Source organism: Erithacus rubecula, assembly GCF_903797595.1.
Source record: "Erithacus rubecula genome assembly, chromosome: 11".
Lineage (NCBI taxonomy): Eukaryota > Metazoa > Chordata > Aves > Passeriformes > Muscicapidae > Erithacus > Erithacus rubecula.
Genome location: NC_136663.1, coordinates 23,954,184 through 23,974,909, shown reverse-complemented (window position 1 = coordinate 23,974,909; position 20,726 = coordinate 23,954,184). Strand labels below are relative to the sequence as shown.

At 41.6% G+C, this 20,726-nt stretch overlaps 2 protein-coding genes across 2 annotated transcripts in view; both read right to left on the bottom strand.

Annotated features, from left to right (window-relative positions):
* CLSTN2 (calsyntenin 2) overlaps positions 1-6,791 on the bottom strand; it is a 318,016-nt gene extending 311,225 nt beyond the window's left edge. Inside the window, exon 1 of the mRNA XM_079315409.1 lies at positions 6,524-6,791. Coding sequence (XP_079171535.1) covers positions 6,524-6,776 — 253 coding nt within the window. The 5' untranslated portion in view covers positions 6,777-6,791. The remainder of the gene's footprint in view (positions 1-6,523) is intronic.
* Positions 1-20,726, bottom strand: part of MRPS22 (mitochondrial ribosomal protein S22) — a 403,791-nt gene that overhangs the window by 204,442 nt on the left and 178,623 nt on the right. The window lies entirely within an intron of this gene.

Below are 20,726 nucleotides of genomic sequence, written 5' to 3'. Positions count from 1 at the left end.
AAATTATTTCATCTCAATAACACTATCTCATCTTGTGCCTTTTGCTTCAGCAAAACACTGAAATAATTGCACTTTGATCACTCTATACACACAGTCTTTATGCTTTTTTTGAGCAAGAAAAAGATAAAAACCAACTACAATTGCCTTCAGTAGGCAATGCTTTTCCCTTTATGACACCCTATCAAGAGTTTGAGTCTACCTTTGCCAAGTTTAAAGACCTCTATCAAAAGGCTGACTTTTTAAAGCAATTAAGCATAAATCAGACATTTAACATCTTTCTGGTTTTCCTTTTTCAACACAAATTCAAAATTCTGTTAACTAAGGAAGAAAAAAATGAACTTTTAAGATCTAAGCTTGACAATAATGGCAAATACCATCTGTTCAGCTGTAGCTCAGGAATTTTTGAAGTAGCTCTCATAAGGAAAAGGGAAAAAATCGCCCTTCAAACACGACTGCTATACAGTTTCTTCAGAAATGCCTCAAATATACTTGCCAATGCATTCTGTCCCAGACTGACCTGTGCTAGTAGCCTCTGTGAAACTAACTCCAAACCAAATTTCAGAAACAACATAATTTATCACACAAATAACCTTTAGACAGAGTTCACAAATGATTTTAACTTGGTTCCACCTACCCATGTTTTACAAGCTCCTCTCACAATCAAGGAATTCAACCCAGCTACTTCAAATGTGCAACCCAGTATAGGCAAGGGGTGTAATAGCTGACAGCCAGTCAGACTTTGACTGCATTTCCAAAAGCCAGGTGTAAGGCAAAAACAACCCACCAAGTTAGGAGGGAAACTCTCATCACTTCCTGTGTGTTTCTAAGATTTTGTGATTTACCTGCACAAGTTTTGCACTTCTCCCTCCCTTTGGGGTAGGGTTTATTACTTTTTTTAGAGGATAAAAGGCTAAACTTTCTTAGTTGGTTGGTTTCAGAAGCTCAGAGTTTAAGTAGGAAAATACCCAAGTGTCTGAAAAGCCATGTAAGCTGATAATGGTCACATACATGCAGTACATACATAAACACATACACAGTGTTGATAATGACATGTATTCAGTAAGAGAAGAATCTACATGAGAAAGAATGAGGAAATCAGTCCCAAAATGAGCAGTCTATTTTTTCTCACCTACTTTACTTACTCCAGTCTGCTAGCAAATGAGTGATAGATGAATGCTGATCCAAAAGCAGAATCTTAATATTTGCAATTTTCATCAAATGAAATAAAAGGTGTCCCACTTCATTTTAACTGTCCTAAGACATGCAAAGCACAGTAGTAGTAAATTAAATGTCATTCTTAGTCACTGTTATTAGAAAAACAGCCAAGTACTATCCATATCTGGCATATGAAACTTCTAGAGATTGGTCTGATTTATAACAGCAACAAGAAACAGCTCCACAAAATGAGCACAAGTGAAACCTTGGGAGAGTGCAGCACTGCTTGACTTCACTACACTCCCAGTATCTACCCAGTGCCAGCCAGGAATCATGGAGCTGCAACACAGACAAGGAGCACACAGTCTGCTTCAACACAGGGGAAAATAACCACACTGAAACCTGCAGGATACCCATCTTGGCCAACAGTTAATCGTTATAAGTTTAACAAAAAGCACTTCAAAAAGAAAGAAAAGAAAAAAACACAAAAAACACTAACAAAAAATCCCAAACAAAACAAACAAACAAAAGCCACCAAGAACAGTTCTATTGGCTCAATGAAAGCAGTTACACCACAGGAAGCCAAAAGGTGAAAGAGATTAAATCAAGCATTACTCCTGTTTGGATAAAGGAAACTATTAGCAGAACGACATTAAAAGCTTTGAAATAACTGTTTACATTTATAGGAAAACACACAAAGGATGAAACTCCAATTCTACCAAGATACACTGCAAATCTCACATTGATTTAACAAAGGTCACGATTCCACACACAAAGACCAAACATCCAAATAACAGCATTAACTGCTGGGAAACTGCAAATCCATGCAGAGCCATCTTTAAAATCAATTCAGAGAAAAGCTCCATTAAAATGAATTGCAATTCAGCACATACACTTGTATTCTATTCCAAGACATGTTTTTAGGTGAACTGCAAAAATCAGCTTTTCTAGCCCAATACTCTAAAATCATCTATTGATGAACTCACACTCTGTATCTCGACAATACTCAGACCCCTAAGGGCTCAAAAACACCTGAATCACTTTTACAATCCCTTTAATTTCTGCCAAGCTTGAACATCTTGCAGACACCCAACCTGTACCACAAAGTCAGCAGCATCAGGGATACTTCACCACCAAGCACCATGAGAGACTTGCACAAACCCAAACAGTTCCTTAAAAAATGGATTTTAAGAATCATCCATCTTTCGCATAAAGCAAGATTTCAGGGCAGGGAGGGTAAAACCTACTTAGAGTCTATGTGTCTTAAACACTGACTTTTTGGGGTTTTTTTAATATTAGTTATTAAGAACAAGTACCAAATTAACTGATGCAGTGAAAGAGGCACATTCAGAGCCTTTATGCTGTTTTTTTCAAGAAGTCACTTGAATTTTGATGGCATATTATAATGCATAACGTTTTAACAACTTACTCGAGGTAACTCACTCCCTTGCTCTACAACTATAGGCAATCATGATATACATTTTTATTGGAATGCACACAGCAAAGAATTGGAAAGCATTTAGAGTGAACTCTCCTAAACTGCACTTTACAAATCGACACTTCCACATTTTTAATCGTTAAGATCCCAATCCTTAACCTTCTTAACAGAGTAAATTTGCAGCTCATAAAAGGAAACAGAATACTGAAGCATTACAGGTGTCCTGAATTTTGTGCTGAAAGCCCCCAGTGAGCTGCACCAGGTACAGCTGCTGGATGTTTAAAAAAACAGTTAATAAAAATTGAGATCCCTTTTTAGTGTGCAATTTGGGCAGGAGAAGGTGTGTACAGACACAGATACAACCCTCGGAGCTCAAAACCAGTCACTTTAAAGAGTGGAAAAAAGGATGAAACGGGCTGCTCACAAGCCACCTAATAGGAGGTGACAAAAGACACACTGGAGGGTGTTATTTAAGTGGTACACACTCTGCTGACAATTAAAATATGCTTTGGAAGCTCTTAAGTTGCTAGTCTTGGTAGCCTTCCAAGTGATGAAATTAAAATTGGTTAACAATATGATTCTGACTGGCAAACATTCTCTAACTTCATAATGACAATTTAAATATAGTTGTCAGTCTTCTATGCTGAAATACCTGAATACTTAAGCTGCTATCAAATACTGACTTCTGTCTTCTGAGACCTCTGAATCATTTCATTATCTTGACACCCAGACTTCACATTCAGATGAATCTTTTGTCCTGAGAGACACACGAGTCAGTCTTCATGAACTGCTTTTCAATGAAAACACTGGAGAAAAAAGGATTCCTAACTCCACTTAGTGATGAAAAGAAACAAAAATGAAAAAAATTTACATGTCCTTATTGGGGTTTATTGGTGAGCTACAGGAAACACCAGCAAAAGAATGCACAGTTGCTTCACCTCCCATCTTCTGACCTAAACACTTGCCAGACATTGCTCCTCATTGTATTTTGGATGAGGTTCAAAAGAAGGCTCTTGTTTTCTTTTTTTTTTAATGTCTCCTATGAACTGATAACAAGAAGCATTTCATTACAATTTACTATAAAAATGAATACAAAGAAACACTCAGCGATACAGAAAATTCCAGACTCTAGGATCTCAGTGTGTTCTCAAAGCTTTTCCTCCACTTCCCTCCCCCAGGCTGCAAGGTTTCTCTGGCTCTGTCTCCCTGGCTCAGCTGTTCCTCTGCTGCTGAGACTCAGATCTGATGGACTCACCCCCCAGACCTGCCATGTGAGACTGAATGTTCCACTAACTTGGAAATGTCCACAATGCCTAAGACTTCAGTTTTGCCCAAGTAATTCATTTAATCGGAATCAAATATTCTTAGATATTCATATCACTGAGGGGCTTTTGGCTGCACTTAAAAATTAAGACTAAAATGTTTTTTATGGTAATGATGAAGTTCAAATACAATGAAATTTCAGAGGTTGCTTAATTGGGTCTTACAAGAAATTTAGCTATAACAGCCCTTTTAAGATTTCACTGAGTAGTTTAGTAGCACATACTAGAATAAGATAATAAATTATTTAAGACATCAGCCTTTCACACAGATTTGGGGAAACAAAAAGTTCTGCAGATTGCTCCCTGCCTGTGACCACATGGACCTATGAACTTCGAATATGATGGGGGAAAAAAAACCTTTCCTTCAGCATATTTTATTTTCCATAACTGAAGACCACAAGAGACAGTTCATACAATTTCCAGACATCATTAATGCATTTCCAATAGACCAGAAAGGCTGCTGCTCTTGAGCAAAGCTATCTATTAATACTTAAAACATTCTTCTGTCCAATATTGTGATTTTTTTGGGCCCTGTGCTAGAGATCTCAGTGTCAATAATCTGCTGCAAAGATAAGAAATTGCATATGCATATTTAATACACATATTAATTTCTGTAACTAGCCACCTCCTAAACACTTTGATGTTGCCTCACATTTCTTTTTCCTTGGAAAACTTTAGAGATTTTTTTGGTGGGTGGGGGGGGCAGATTCCTGCTTTCTATTGTGAGTAAACAATTTTTGCAGCCTATTCTGCAGAGATATTTAGTGAAAAAATTGTTATTTTCTATTGAGTGTAAAATGAGAACAGAAGTGTGCCTCTAATCCTTCTCATCCTCACGAACATGGGGAAAAGGAATGGGGGTGGAAGGGGCTTGGCTTTGTTTTTAGAATGAGTAGCAGCAGAGCACAGCAAAGTAGGTGAGATGAGAACTGAAATAATTATTTTTGATTGTCTCTGATCCCCTATGCAACGGGATGCTCAGGGCACATGGAGAGCTTTGCACACACCACATCCTACCTCCATCTCCCACCAGAATGCACCTTCCAGCCACAAGTCCAGGTTATGGTTACAGCACCAAGCTTTGCAATTGTGTGTATGAGATAACCATTAAATGCCTTTTAAATTGAAACTTACTTACTGTAGAAAAACAGAACAAGTAGAAAACAGCACGAGGTTCTTGCTGAAATAAACCTTCAATTTCCTCTGCCGATCAGGTGGAGGAAGAGAAAGCATATCAGATATTAACTGCATACAGCACCAAGACATTTTCTTTCATTTATTAAGACTGCACTATAGTCTTTGAAAAGACACAATTTTAAGAAACAAGGCATAGAAAGTAATAATCAAACACTTAAAGCAGTTGAACATCAATATAAATAACCTTAAAATGCCTATTTTTAACCACCAGCTACTGGGAGATTTGTTATCCAAAAACGTTCTCTGCAGCCCTCCAGCGGTCACAGGCACAGCAGAGCCCGGCGAGAGAACGGCCCCGTTTCGCCTGATGAACTGCCGGCCGGTTAACAGACCACGACATCCACAGAAAAGATCCCGATAAAGGAGATAGCTACCTTGGATTATGTTAGAAAACGAAGAGGAGGAAATTAACTCCTCTCCACCGAAATGTTGCGTGTTGTACGTAAATCTGACCAGAAAACACGGCATTCCCACCAGCACACCGAGGCACGCTGGGTCAGGAACAGAAGGAGCAATTCATTTCCTACCGCCACTTTCTGCTACTCACACACGTAAATATACACAAAGTCAAGTAACATTTGCTGCAAAGAATTAAATTCCTCACAAAGTTACGGCTCAAGCACCTGGTTGCGGTTTTGTTAAGAAAACAAATGCCCAACACTGAAGTTTTCTCTCTCACACACATGTTCACAAATGAACACCAAAGCCTCATACAAAAATGAGAGCAACTGAAACGTTTGAAAATTATATAAAATAGACTGTGACAGAGTTCGCAAAACGAAGTTTCTAAAACATGGAGCTCGAAAGCCAGTCCTAAACTGAAGGGCAACGATGCCAGGGAAAAGAAAAGAACAGAGGGAAGAAACAGCCGACACCTAAGCGACCGGAGCGCTTGGAAGGGGCACGGCTGGCTGGGAGGGGGGAGCGCAGCGGCGAGCGCCCCGCACCGCGGGGTCACCGTCCCGGCCCGGGGAACGACGGCGCTTCTGCTCCACTCAGCCCTGGGGAACGACAGCGCTTCTGCTCCGCTCAGCCCTGGGGAACGACAGCGCTTCTGCTCCGCTCAGCCCCGGAGAACGACAGCGCTTCCCCTGCGCTCCCTCCGCCCAGCCCCAGCCTGCGGCCGGAGCGCGGCTCCCGCAGCCTCACCCGGCGGCAGCGGCACCTCCCGCCCGGTCCGGCCGCTCCGCACCGCACCGCCCCGGGACAGCCGCAGCCGGCGAGCCACGGGCACCGCTCCGACCCGCTCAGAGCCCCCGCCCAAACTTTGTGCCCCTCCGTGAGGGGAGCGGCGGCTCTGCCCGGCAGCCCCGCTCAGCCCCCCTCAGGGCGAGGAGCCGCCCGCTCCCCCGCCCCAGCGCCCGGCCGTAGCCCGCGGGCAGCCGCGCCCGGCCCGCGCCCCGGTACCTGCCTTTGGCGGCGAGCAGGCTGCCCAGCCCCAGCGGCAGCAGCAGCAGCGCCGCCGGGCCCCAGCAGCAGCAGAGGCGCCTCCGCATCGCCGGCGCTGGTGCCGGCTGCCGGCCCGCTGTGTGCGCTGTGGGCCAGCCGGCGGGCGGAGGCTGCTGCCGCCGCGCCGTCACTCGCCCTCGCTGCCAGCGCCGGGGCGGCTCCGGCCCCCCCGGGACCGCGGCGACGTCACGGCGAGGGCAGGCCCGAATATTCATGAGCCCGGACGCCGCCGGGCAGCGGCCGCACCTGCCCGCAGGGGTGTCGGCGGGGGCGCGGCAGAGCGGTGGGCAGCGAAGGAGATGGACGGAGAGGAAGAAAACGAGGCTTTGGTGAAGGATGCAGAGGGCACCGCGAACGGGAGACGGAAAGGTGGCAGCTGGAAGGAAGGAACGTAAGAAGAAAAGATAAAGTAACAGTTCAGTAGAGTTGGAGGGAAACAGAAGGCCTTGGAAACCCAAGGCGGGAAGAGAGCACGTAAAGCTTTTGTTGGAGGAAAAGGACAAATTGCAAAGGTTTTGTAAAGGGGAGAAATGAAGGAGGAATGGCAGGGTGTCAGGCTGCGGCTCGGAGCCATGCGGTCAGGCCGTGGGGGCGAGGAAAGCCGCGCTTGGGGCCTCACAGGTTTGGGCCGGGTGCAGCTCCTTGCCAGGGCTGCACAGCTGAGATACTCCAGCCGGAAAGCACCCACAGACACGAGCACACTCACAGCATCACATTAACAGTACACTGACTGCGAGGTATTAGCTCCCTATAAGCTGTAAGAGCCACGGGGAATTACTGCAGGTAGCTTGTTCCTTTCAGAGTTCCCTCCCTGCTTCAAATGCTCCCTCAGCTGTGCTCTGTCCCGTAAATTGCTCATCGAAGGCACCTGACTGGAAAAGCCAGTTCCTGCTGATCCCTGGTTGTCATTGTCACAGAGCAGTGTTAGGATGCTCTCTGGTGTTCCCTGAACATCCCGTGCCTGAGAGCAATCCCAGGGCTGTCCCACAGAATGCAATGGAAGCCTTGCACCAAGGGCATCGCCGTCATGGGATAAAATCATGTGGGTTTAGGTTCCTCTCACTATTCCTCTCCATTATTTTTCCCTATATGTGGTGCTAGAAGCATGACTCGTTGGGCAAATTGCTTTGAGTCCATGGAATGCAGGATTTCTTCCTCCTCCTCCTGTCCACACACAGAAAAAATGGGATGGGGTACAAAGGCAAGAACACAAGCCCTTTTCCAAACCAAAGATGCAATGCTTCATCTGCTAAAGAAGACAGATGGAAATACACATTTACTGTTACATTGCATTCTGACCAAAGAAAATCCAAATTAATCTGTTGGGATAAACTTCTGAAGCTCTTACTGGCTGCTTGACTATGTAATCTCTCTTGTGAGCGTGAGTAGAATAGAAAAAACAGGGAAAATCAGAAATTTGAATACCAGAAAGCTATACAGAAAAATCAAATTTTTTTGCCAGCATTCACTTATTTTAAAAACTTTAAAATCTATAGAACTGTAGCTTGTTAATTTATAAATAAATAAATGCATAGAAATAGTGGCAAGCAGCATAAGCTTTTGTTAACACAACATCCCACTTTGTGAAAGGCGAGAAATATGACCTGTGAGCTAACACTCTGAAAAAGATAGATATATATATATATATATATATATATATATATATATGAAAACACAGCATCATAATTCAGATGAGGGTATTTTCCTACAGGGAACCAGCAAGTCTTTGAGGAAGCTAAAATTGGCAAATATCGCATTTTTAGTAGGAGCCTGTTAATAACAATCCCAAATAAAACTGATTTGGTGGTAGGATGTAGAGAGCAGGTTTGCAAGGCAGATGTTGTACAGGAAGAAGTATCTCCTCAGCCAACTTACAGTCTAAATAAATAAACCGGATAACAGAAATAAAACGGTATAAATGCTGCTCTATTCCATGGCCAGGGAGCTGAAGCACAAAAGATGAAGAGGCTTCACCAATAGATAACATTACAGTGGTGTCAGAATCAAAACCTAATTTCAGCTCTGTACCTTAATCAAAAGCTCTGCTCCTTTTTACCTGACACTGTTTGTTTATTGATGTGACAACCTGGGTGTTCTGCAGTCTTCTGCTGGTGTCTCATACAGGTGATGGATGTAGATGGATAGAAAGGTTTACAAACAGTAATGATGATATGGCACTGTGCAGGAATTTATAATAGATAATTGCCATTACCTCTTCTATTTAATGCTGACTGCACCCCAGTGTCCTCATTAACTCCTCCAGCCTTCATCAGGACTGGAGAAAGCAAGAGCAAAATCCTTTACTCATTTTATTCTTTCTTTCTAATCATTGCTTAACTGAAAGAGTGTATCCTTCAATTTTTCCTTGCATACATTTCTGACAGCACCATTACAGCAGGGAGATGTATCCTTTAGTCCCAAACAGGAGCGTGCTGAATGATTGCCTCTGACCCCAGATCCATCCATTCACATCTCTAGGACTCCCACCTTCTCCTGACATGGTTTATTGGTCCTGTAAAATAGAAATCCTAAAGCAAGGGGGAAGAGGTCACAGCCATGCATTCCCTGCAAATTATTGACACAGACCTGGCACCAGAGGCAGTCAATCAGAAAGATCCATTTGAGTCTGGAGATGTAAAGATTATTTTTATCATAATTTCCCTAGTGTGGATTCAAAATACTGCTGGAGGCCAGTATTTAACCCTGACAGGCAGTGTTTGCTGAAGAAATCTGGGTTGCTCCAAGGTCGTGGTCGATCCTACCTCATTACGTATCAGGAGATTCAGCTGGGAGCTTTAACTATTGGGATGCTCATGTTTTCTGAATAAAAGTCTTTAATATCGAGGTGAATATTAGATTTTCTAAGTAACAAAGAAGAGAGAATTTATCAGTAATATTCTGGTATAAAGTGGGGTTATTGTACTGTTAAAAAATAACTGAAGCAACAAAAATAATGGAAATCATAAAAGAAGAATATATTTTAACATGATAAAAGCCACTTTGTCACCCATAGAAAAGAATTCAATATGTAAATACACATAATTCAGATGCTGCAGTAAGCCCCATTGTAGAACTGATTGTAGGATCAGGGTCTAAGGTTCAAAGTTCTTCATTTTATTTTAGGATGTGTTTGTGTAACCAAAAATGAGAAGCACATAATCTTTTTGGGTGCCTATAGCCTTGATTCCAACAATGTTAATGTACAGTTAGAAATAACCAACCAGCTAAGGTACAGGAATGTAGATTTGATCACATTTAAAAGGTGTTTATGTATTATACAGGAAAATGGCAGCATATTTTCATATTGGAGAAACAAAAGGGAAAGGAGCACAAGTGTAATTTTAAAGAAGAAAATGCATTTAAGTACAGCATTATAGAGCAGTGTCCAAGTTTAGGACAAATTTGGGGAAAAAGAGCTCCAAAGGGCCCCCCACCCCTTTCTTTTTTACAATTCCTTCCTTCACTGAGCTCAGAAAGAATTGTTCTTGTGGTGAAAATGGAAAAAACTTTTATTAACAAAAATACAAAAGAAACACTCCCCCAACCCAAACCCAGATGAGACGAACCCAGCCGGTCCTCGCCGGGGAGAGCGGCAGAGCCTCCCAAGCCGACCTCCAGCAGCGGCCCCCGAAGTCCAGATCCTTGTCCTCCGGAGCTGGTGCAAAACCCTGGAGCAGGGAGAAGGGAGAGAGGGGGAGGGGCAGCCGGGAGCAGGCCAAAGCAAGCCCAAGACAAGCTAAAGCGAGCCCAAGACAAGCAAAAGCAAACCCAAGACAAGCCAACACGGGGGCACAGACAAAACAGCTGGGGTAAAAGGGAAAAAAACGGCCAAAGCAGCCAGGGGAGGGGGTCACAGCTGAGCAGACGGCAGAGAGCAAGACACAGCCCACAACCGAAGCGCAGCAAGAGAGAGGGAGAGCCGGAAAACACCAGCCTAGATAAAACCATCCGAGGGAGGGACCGGCAGCTGCACGGGGGAAGCAAGGAGAGGAGCCAGTCCAAACATCAGCCCATAATAAGCAGGCATTTTATCTGGTACATATAAGTTTGCTATGCAGTCACAGAATAGAAAAAGAAGTTTCCAAAAGAATGGAAGTAAACTGTGGTGTTTTGGTGAATATAAAGTAATGGTTTTCCTTTGGTGTGCCAAATGCAGCAGCAATAACGATGTAATTTATGTTTCTTCCCAACAAGCATGAAGCAGGCCTAGGGCCATCCTGGTTATTTTTTTCTTGCTGCATGGGTTTAAATCACCCTGGACGAGTTAGAGGACATGAAGAGAATGAGGCAGCATTTTGCTACTTCTATCATAGAGGCCATTGCCTCTGTAGAAGTTTGCAAACATTTCTGCAGACTTCTGCAGGTCAGGAACTTTAAATGAATAAGCACAGTAGCCATCAAGCAGAGGAAAACAAATAGCCTGAGAAATGAGTATAAATATAAACATTACTTCCCATATACACTGCAGATGCTAATGTGTTAATTAAACAGAAGAAAATGTGCTTAAATTATTTATTCTTAATAAATGAACCATCTGAATAATAAATATGTGTGTTCTATAACCATCAGGTTCTTAAACAAAAGAAGGAAAAATCACATGAGAGGTGGGGAGAGAACTGTATTTGTTTAAATACCATTAGGAACCAAGCAAAGCCAAATAGCTGTAATGGTGGGAATTAATACTGCTGACAGGCTATTGCACTGTCCTGTACACTTTGTGCACAGTGCTGTAATTCCTGCTTGAGAATACAGATGGGAGCTCTGAAAGTGTAGTTAACCCAATGCTGGCTAATCACAATAATGGAAATGTGCACTCAGTTCCTCAACTCTGCTGTCTGAATCCTCAACACTGAGCCCTGCTCCTCCAAACTCTGCTCCTGTCACACTCCTCAGCTGCAAAGACATCCATCCTGCAGAACAGGCACCTGGGTTTCATTGCTATTTCCAAAGCAGTTTTTGTTCTTACCGTATTCCTTCCTGGGTTTATATTGTGAAAGATCACTAAATAAAATCATATTACATGCTAAAAGTTAATCTTGCTTGATCACATCCAAGCAGACCTTTGATGGACACCTCTGTAAAACACTTGTTTATTTTTTCAGTGCAAGATGAATGACTGGTGCTATTTTGCTTCTTTTGTGTTATCCAGTTTGGATCTTTCATTAAAGACATTTTACATTTTATGTGAATAAAATAGAATTTGGAAGCAGAGATAACATATTTTTAATAGCATTAATGAGATTGTCAGCAGAGAACAAGAATATTAGAAAATCTATGGAAAATTTTTAATGAAGGTAACACAGGATTTCAACCTTAACATTAGATCCAAATTGAGAAAGATAAATTTAAAATTAAGAATTGGAAATGAGTAAGTATTTTGCCTATAGCCAAAATGTAATTTCAAGAAAATTAAACCAGGAACACACCGAATAAATATTTTATTTTAAATTCAGTGAAATGACTTAGAAATAGTTTTTGATGCTTGTTTCCAAAGGTATCAAAAGCACTGGGTGTAAGTCAAAGCTAGGGCACTGTCTCTGATCCTGACTAGTCAGACAGAAAGATTAATGCCTCCTGTAGAGCTACAATTGCAGCTTCCTACATCCATTCCCCAGAAATTCCTTCCCCTTCTGAAAATCTGGGCAATGCAGTCTTACATTGACATTTAAACTGGTGGCAGTTGCTTTTTCAAGTCTCTATGTTTTGGGTCCCCCCAATTAATATTTTTATATTTTTGAGAAAGATTTCAATGGAAAAGTAATGAATCATAGCAACATTATTTCAAAACACCTCAAATTCTCCCCTGTTTCTTCTGTGAGTGTTCTAGGTGTCATTCCTGCTGGAAGAAGTAGCAACCCTTCTCATCTCTCCTATTTGGCATTAGCAATTGGGGCCCAGGAGCAATAAATGAGTTTTTCTGTGATTAATGGTCAGACAGGATGCTCAGAGCTGCCCTAGCAGGACACAGGACCTGAATCAGGGCATGAGCAGGTGACAGATCAGCATCTGCACTGAGGCTTGCAGCAAACACCACCAGGAGTGAGCAGAGGGTGCCTGGCACAAGTGGATAATGCTCTTTGCAGGTTATTAGATCATTAAATTGGTGTTGCTGTGCAACCTGCTGAACCAGGGCCTTCCTTTGAGACCATTTTTCCTGCACTCAGAGAGGCAAAAATGTGGCCTTGTGGAACACTAAGTCAGCTCTTCATGCTTGCTGAACTTGGATGGCAGCACTTTGGGTAACTAAATATTCGGAGGAAATGAGAGCATCAACTTAACTCCAGCAGTCTTAGTTCTTGGGAGGAAATGCTGTCACCTGAAGGAGCAGCAAGAAAATTCTTTAACTCACTTAACTTGTTTCTTCAAATAATTTATTTCTTCTTCCTTATATTTCCTGCCTTCAGACCAACCTTCCTCTTCAACCTAGAGAACAGTCTGTAAACAACACAGTAAAGTCGGAGGTGTAGGTTGGAATCCCATTGCAAGGTTTATAGCCCATGTTCATTCATTATATTCTGCTTTTTGCTTTGTACAGACTTTAGGGAAGATGTGAATCCATGTAGGGATATATTTGAATTTATAGAGAGGGAATAACAATAAATATCCAAGGTGACCTTTGAAGCCCAACTAAAAATGTGATTTGACAAAATTTTAATGGTACTGAAGAGAAAAATTACAGCATTTCTGTCCACCCTGAGTGGTCTTTATGGCTCCCATCAGACAGCACAACAAAATTTCTGTAGGATGTTTTTCATGCTCCATGCCTTCTTCAGAAATTTCTCAACTCTTATAGCTTTTCCTGTGTTCTAGAACTTTCTTATGAACTTTTAGTTTACTTCACCCTCAATATTTTACATATTAACCTTTCAGTTAATTAATATTTGCTATGCCTACTTTCTTCTAGTTTCTGTAATTTTCTTAATACTTTCTGATGCTCTAGAACAAAATGTCAGAGTATAAATTGGGGTGAAGTAGCCTAAAATTTACAAGGTTTTCACATTATATTTGTATATAAGTTATTCTAAACTAACACTTAGAGTGCTTCTATGTATTTGGCAAGGCATAGTTTCCCTTTACCAACTCACAGATTTCAAAATGAAAAAACACACCTTTGCAGGAAAAGAATATTTTAATAGAAAGATGTAATCAAAGCTTGGAATCTCTACATGGCTATTAACATTGCTGTAGTGCTACCTTTCCTGTAGTTTAATTACCATTATTACATCAGGCTGAACCTCAAAAAAATGTTGATGCAGGTAAAGATTTTCCACTCCCAGTAAAATTTCCACCTCAAGCTAACTTTGAACCAGTTACTTTCAATTGCTATTCATTTTTTTGATTGATGATAATTCCTTATAATTTCCTACCTTTTCTCCAACATCTGATTCCTCTTGATTACTCTAATGTTATAATCCTATCCTGTATCTATTTTGCTTTCTTCTGAGGTGTATTTCTTGATAGTTAGCACTTTAGGTTTAGTGCTGTTTGATCAAAGCTGCCACAAGCTCCTGCATTTTGGCTGAGTACTTAGCAAGAGCTGATATTTCCAGAAGCTTGTAATTTCAGAGGTAATATAGGTAAAGAGTGCCATCCAGAGCCACAGAGCTCCAGGGAAAGGGGAAATGGGAAAAACCTTCCTGAGCCACCTGCAGAGCCACACAGAGCACCAGAAAATGGGGAATGGGGGAAAGCTGCCTGAGCCACACAGAGTTCCAAGGAAATATGGAAAACCTGTGTGTTTGAGTCACCTCCAGAGCCACAGAGCTCCAGGGAAATGTGGAAAACCTGTGTGCTTGAGTCACATCCAGAGCCACACAGAGAGAATTCCAGGGAAATGGGAGAAACCTGCCTGAGTCACTTTCAGAGCCACACCAGTTCCAAGGAAATAAGGGAAACCTGTGTGCTTGAGTCACATCCAGAGCCACAGAGCTCCAGGGAAATGGGAGAAACATGTCTGAGTCACATCCAGAGCTACACAGAGTTTCAGGGAAATGGGGAAAACCTGTGTGCCTGAGTCACAGCAACGGGGGCTTTCTGCTCACTCACTCTACAGTGCAATGTGGATTATTTTTATGTTAAAGGCCAGCCCAGGTTGGATCTGTATCACAGGAAATCAAGGTTCCTGGGTCCTCAGCAGTGCTTCACATTGTGCTGTTATTAGCGCACAACTTCAGCTGCTCCAGCTGTGCCTGTTTCCTTTGCAAGGCTCAGCCCTTCCCTGCAGAAGATGAACTACTGTGATTTTGGTAGGTGACTGTATCACACCCAAATGAATGAAAACGTGGTTTGGAAACCAGCCAGAAAAGCTGTTACTGAAAGGATGATAAAAAAATATTACAGCAGAGAGATTCAGTGCTGAAATGCATCCACATTGCTATCTGTGAATCTCTGAATTTTGGCAAAATTCAGCTGAAACCAAACAAAGGAATTGCAGTCAAGTTCTTCTAAAAAAATGAGTTTGAGAAACCCACAGTGACTTCAGAGAGGAATTACATCCACAGGGCAGAGATAGCAGATTCATCATTCTGGGAGCCGAGATGAATTCTTAAAAATGTAACCTTATTTGTTGGGTTTGTGAACTAAAGGAAATAAAACCACCAGAGTTCACATTCTAGGACCATTCCAAATGCAGTGCTATCTCTTCAGCATAGATTTCCACAAAAGAGCAATTTTCTTATGGGTAACTTGAGTACAGCCAAGGACAAATAGCTCCTGCTTTAATCCTAGAAGACATCTCCAAATCCATGTGCCCACACTACTGCTGGATAACTGATACAGGAGCTATTGCAATATCCCATTACTGGTGTCCTGGCTCACTACAAGGCTTCGAATCACTAATCCTTTAACTGTGAAGGTGATAAATGTTGCAATTACTCTCCATTTCCCCAAATGTTAAGTTTCAGTATACAAGTAAAACTTGAGCAAGGAACCTTTTTCCACTTGGAATGGTTCCGAGCCAAACATTGCAAGGGGGGCAAAAAGGTTTCTCCTAAATGCATTCTGTGAGCCAAATTTGAAGTATTCCTCCAAACTCTTCTGCCTTATTTACACCACCAGGGGACACATTGAGTGGCCATAACCAACAGTAACTTGCAGAAATTGTTCATTGGAACACGAGGTATCCTAGCTCATTCTCTAAAAATCAAAAATTATTTTAGCTGCTGCCAGAATGGGGTTACTCTTACTGTGCTCTTTCCTTCCCCTCACTCTGTGACAACACAGCACAGGACTCCTGATTAAGTATGGGGTGGGGGGGGGGGTGGGGTTATAATATAATTGGTGAAACTGCTCTGGTTTGAAAAAGTACATCTTGCTAGACTTCCAAGGACAGTGCTGGTCTTCCAAGTAATTGAGAATTGACTGTTTTGAGGACTCTAAACTTTACCAAAGCTTGTAGTAGGCAATGAATTTAGAATGAACTTATTTGCTCACTAAGTGACTCAAATTCTACTGTTAATTGACTAACAAAATAAAAAGAAGCAGAGCTTTTTCCAGAGCAGAGTCTTGGTGCAGACTGCAAATTTCCCAGTGAAATTTCTAATCCCTAATACTCAGAGGATTGTTTAGGAGTTACCCAACAAGTGATTGACATTTGAATTTCATCTGTCTCTGGCAACAAGAAGTAACTTTATGTTTTAGTTAAGTTTAGAAGGCTGCAATTTAGAAGTGATAATATGAAAAGCTGTTATTGTAATACAAAAAAAAAAAATCATTAGCTTCTAAAATCTCCTAGAATTTGATAGGGATCAATTGATAGGTAAAGCAAAAATATGTTTAAAATACAAAACCAATCAGGCAGTATGATATTGCTTCAGCTGCCCATGGATCAATAAGGAATGGCCTGTTCCCTGAGCAGGTGAAAATTGTCCATTAATCAAGAGGAATGTTTACTTTCCCTAAAATGTTCTTAGTAAGCACATCATTATTTTGCCTGCTTTGATTGGAAGTTTGCAGTGTCAGTACAGTTGCTGGTAGCTGTGGACACTGCTGAAGGCTTTTGGAAAAATCCAACTCAGATTTTTCCCAGGCTGTTTGCTTTCTCAGCTCCAGCTCGGATCTTTCCCAGGCTGGGGACTTTTCTCAGAGACAAACAAGAGAAGGGAGAATGATTAACACAGATTAAAAATGCTGTTGACCACCAAGCCGTGTGAGTGTCTCGTGTTGTTTTGCAGAAAGCATGTTTTCAAATAGGTGTTGCCTTCTTGGACCAATGAGTCTTTTCTACTTTCTTTTGCACTATCTATCTTATATAAGCATGATGACTTTTCAATAAATCACTTTTTGCTGCTTTGAAGGAGTTGTGTGTGTTGCTGTCTTATTCACTGTTCCTAATCAGACAGCGACAGGTAGCCATGCTCTGAATGGAAGAGGAATGTAACTCCAAAGTAAAAGAGAAAGCAAATTCCCAATTCCTGTTTCAAGGGGGCTTCCAGTTCCTTCCCATCCGTGGGGCTCATCCCACAGGAGCCCCCAAAGTAGCACCAGGACAGGCAGGAGCTCTGGGGCTGAGCAGGACCAGCCCCTCCATGGAGCTCCAGGATTGCTGAGTGGGAAGGGAATTCTCGCAGCTGAGCCATGGAAGCACCCAGCAGCCACAGCTCTGTCACAGCAGGATGGGCTGGGAGGGAGAGGAGGCTCTGCCTTCCTTCCTGAGACTGGGCCAGTGCTCCAGAGCTGGGAGTGCTGGGTGTGACACAACTTCTGGCCACCAGTAGCTGCACACAATCTGGGACACACCATCTCAGACACAACAACCCCAGCTCATTGTTTGGTGTAAGCAACATCACATTGCACTGTGCCAAGCAAATTGACTGATAGGTTGTTCAGAACATTCAAAACAAGCTTTCCTTCTCTCAGCCGTTCCCACCTTCCTAAATCAATCAAAAGAAATGTGATTATATTGTAAATTAAGCACATCAAAAGTGTAGGAGTTTTTTGTTGGTTTTTTTTTTTTTGTGTAGGATCAGCTGCAAACTAGATAATAAACATAACAGAAGATTGTGATAAAAGACAGCTGAGAATAACGTTTCCACTTCAATTTGACTCAGTTTGCAAACAAAACAAACAGTCCCAGCCCCCCATGCCCCGTTTACACTATGAAGCAAACAGAACATATGAACTGGATTCCTGTCAAGTGACATCAAAGCAGCAAATGTGGTCCCTGCCCACACTTCACGTCCTCCAGCTCTTCACTGTGGCTCAGTCCAGAGGACCAGACTCGGGTAAAACTGAAGTTTGGAGTTAAATTCATGAAATGGGGTAGTGGGCAAAGGTTCTCAGCATCATAGCTGCAGCCATTCCATCTCCTCCTATTGCACATCAGCACAGCACACTGAGCTGAAGTGGGATTGTGTGGCACAGAGTGAATTTCAAATATTTGTCTCCAAACAAAAGGCAATCTGACAAAGATTTTGTGATTTTTATTTTGCAATCAAGCATTTCAAAACACTGGAAATGGACAAATAGGATATCTGGACATCTTTACTATTTTATAATCATTCATGTTACAGCCTATAGTCCCTTCTCCTTCTACAGTCCATTCTCCTTCATATTCCTTATCTCATAAGTTATTTCTAGAGGCAATGCACAGAAGTCATTGGACTCCTTTGTCGTTAGAGAGTTTGCACTTGCATTTCTCTCCTTTCACTCACATTAAGCAACACGCTTGCATGGTCACAGTGTTCCAGACTGGTTTGGGTTGGAAGGGCCCTCAAAGCCCACCCAGTGCCACCCCTGCCATGGGCAGGGACACCTTCCACTGTCCCAGGTTGCTCCAAGCCCCATCCAACCTGGCCTTGGACACTTCCATCAAGAAGAATAATGATAGAAGTATTTTTATATGGTAATCCAGCTTTGCCCATCTTGCCTTAGTGAATATCAACAGTGCAGCATGTAGGCAACAAGTCTGCTACCAATTTATTGTGCATATTTTCATGTCCTAAATTAATGTAAAACGATTTTGCAGGGTTTTCAGTGCGTTTTCAGAAAAATTAATCTCTTGAGGAAAAAAAAAACAAACAAACAAAAAATTCCTAGACAGAATTAATTATGAATGAAAGATCTATATGGTAAATGCAACAGAGGCTGCAGTGAGCAGAGCAGTACCATGGCCTTTGTTTGGGAAATTGTATTCAAGTCACTGTCTTGTTTCTATCTATATCTTGTCATACAAATGACTCTTTGACAGAGAGCTGATACCTCATCAAAAACTATTATAAAACCATAATTACTACTTTTGGATCATTAATCTGAAATAGCAATATGTTTCTGCATAAATGGAAGTGAGTTAGGAAATTCTGCCAGCCTGTGGTCTCTCAGATGTGTTATAAAACTGTTAATTAACAGAACTGAGACCTACATAAGATCTACTTAATTCTGTTACCTTCAGGAAAAAAGCAAGACTTGGGGCCAGATTGCAATTCTGGCCATGTCAGCCCCTGGAGATTTCAGATATCCATTCCCTGCTCAGCTGTCCTTACCCTTCTCACTCAGCCTGCTGTGAGGTGGCAACCTGGGCAGGACCTTCCCTGCTTATGGCACTATCTTCTCACTGGAATGCTCAGTTTCCTGGGAATGTTTGTGCCTAAATGCTTTCCAAGAAAGACAAAACACTACCTTCTCCCCCACTCTTCAGTGTTATTTTAATTTTTTTCTTTACATATATATTTTTTTTTAAATTTTATTTTTTTAATTTCTTATGGTTATCCTCCAGTACCTCCATCCTGTGCCATGGAAAAAAAAAGTTCCATACAAAAACTGGATGTGCTTAGTCTTGAACATGAGTTAATTACTGGCTGGTAAATGCACCACCCTGCCATAACGTTTTATAGTTGTCCTTTTGTAGAACAGCATTCATAAAAAGGCATCTGATGAAGTAGCACATTATGAGACAACTCTTGAGAATGACAAAATAGAAAGGACTGAGAGAAAAAAATAGGAAAACTGAAGCCGAGGAAATAAGAGGTGAAGATATATTGCAACTGTTATTCATCTTTCCAGATCAGAGACAGCTTTACATGTGAAAGAACTACAAAATTTGACCCTGAAGAGAATAACAATGCATTAGGTTTAGAAAATAAACAAGGTGATTTAAAGCTGAATGCTAGCAGGGTTATCAAATACAGGTTGCTTTTTCACTGTGTTCTGCTATGCTACTGAATTGTCTACAATCACCTCCCCTGTAAATCTCCTGGTGTGATATTTAAGGACAAGTAGCAGAAGAGGCTCAGATCCTCCATCATTAGCAGATATGAGAGCTCTAAAGCTGTGAAAATAAGGGAACTTCTGCAGGAGCTACCAAAGTAATCTCCGAACTATCAGGGGACACTGTTCAGGAGTGATGCTGGTTCCACTGAGTCCGGGTTCCAACTACTGCAGAATAAAGGTTATTTCAACTCAGATGTGAAGAGGAAGCCTGATTAACTCATAGGGCTACCACACATGAATCAAGAGAAAACTGGTTAGATTACACAAATAGTTACAGCTTTCAAATTACAAATCATATTTCATATAATCAAGTATTGATTACTTAAGATTTCTGAGAAAAAAGCTGTTAAATTGTTCCTCATGAGAAAATATAACTCTATTTTAGAATTTAATTCCAACAGAACCCTATACCAACAGGAAGAGCAGGACAGAAAAATAAATGGTTTAATCCTACCCTCCCAACAGTTAAAATCCTTATTTTGCTCTCCCACTGCTGGCATAAAAACTATAATATTTCATCCTAGATTGTTCCTCACTTTTTTGAAAAGAAATAAGAGCTCTCTTGTAACACAAATATTGAAACTCTAGAAGTCATTTATTACAGCACTATAGGAGTTATAACAAAGCTGGGAGGAGCTCTCATTTCAGGGTCATAGACTCCATAGGATCAACCACCACGGATTCCTCCGAGTTTTGCCTTAAAAATTATATCCAAAGGCTCCAAGCAAAACTTGCACTGGCTTCATTGAGGCCAAGAAATCACATCTCTAATGCAGTCTGAAATAAATCACACGTGCAAAATACAGAAGAATTTAGTCCAAAACTTATTTTTCAACAGCACTTTCTGTGGCTTTGTTTAAGTTTGGTTGTGGGTTTTTGTTTGGTTTTGGCTCATTCTGGAAGTTAAAAGAAAAGCCAGGGTGTCACTGGACTGCAGCAGTGAGCTGGGGTTTGTCACT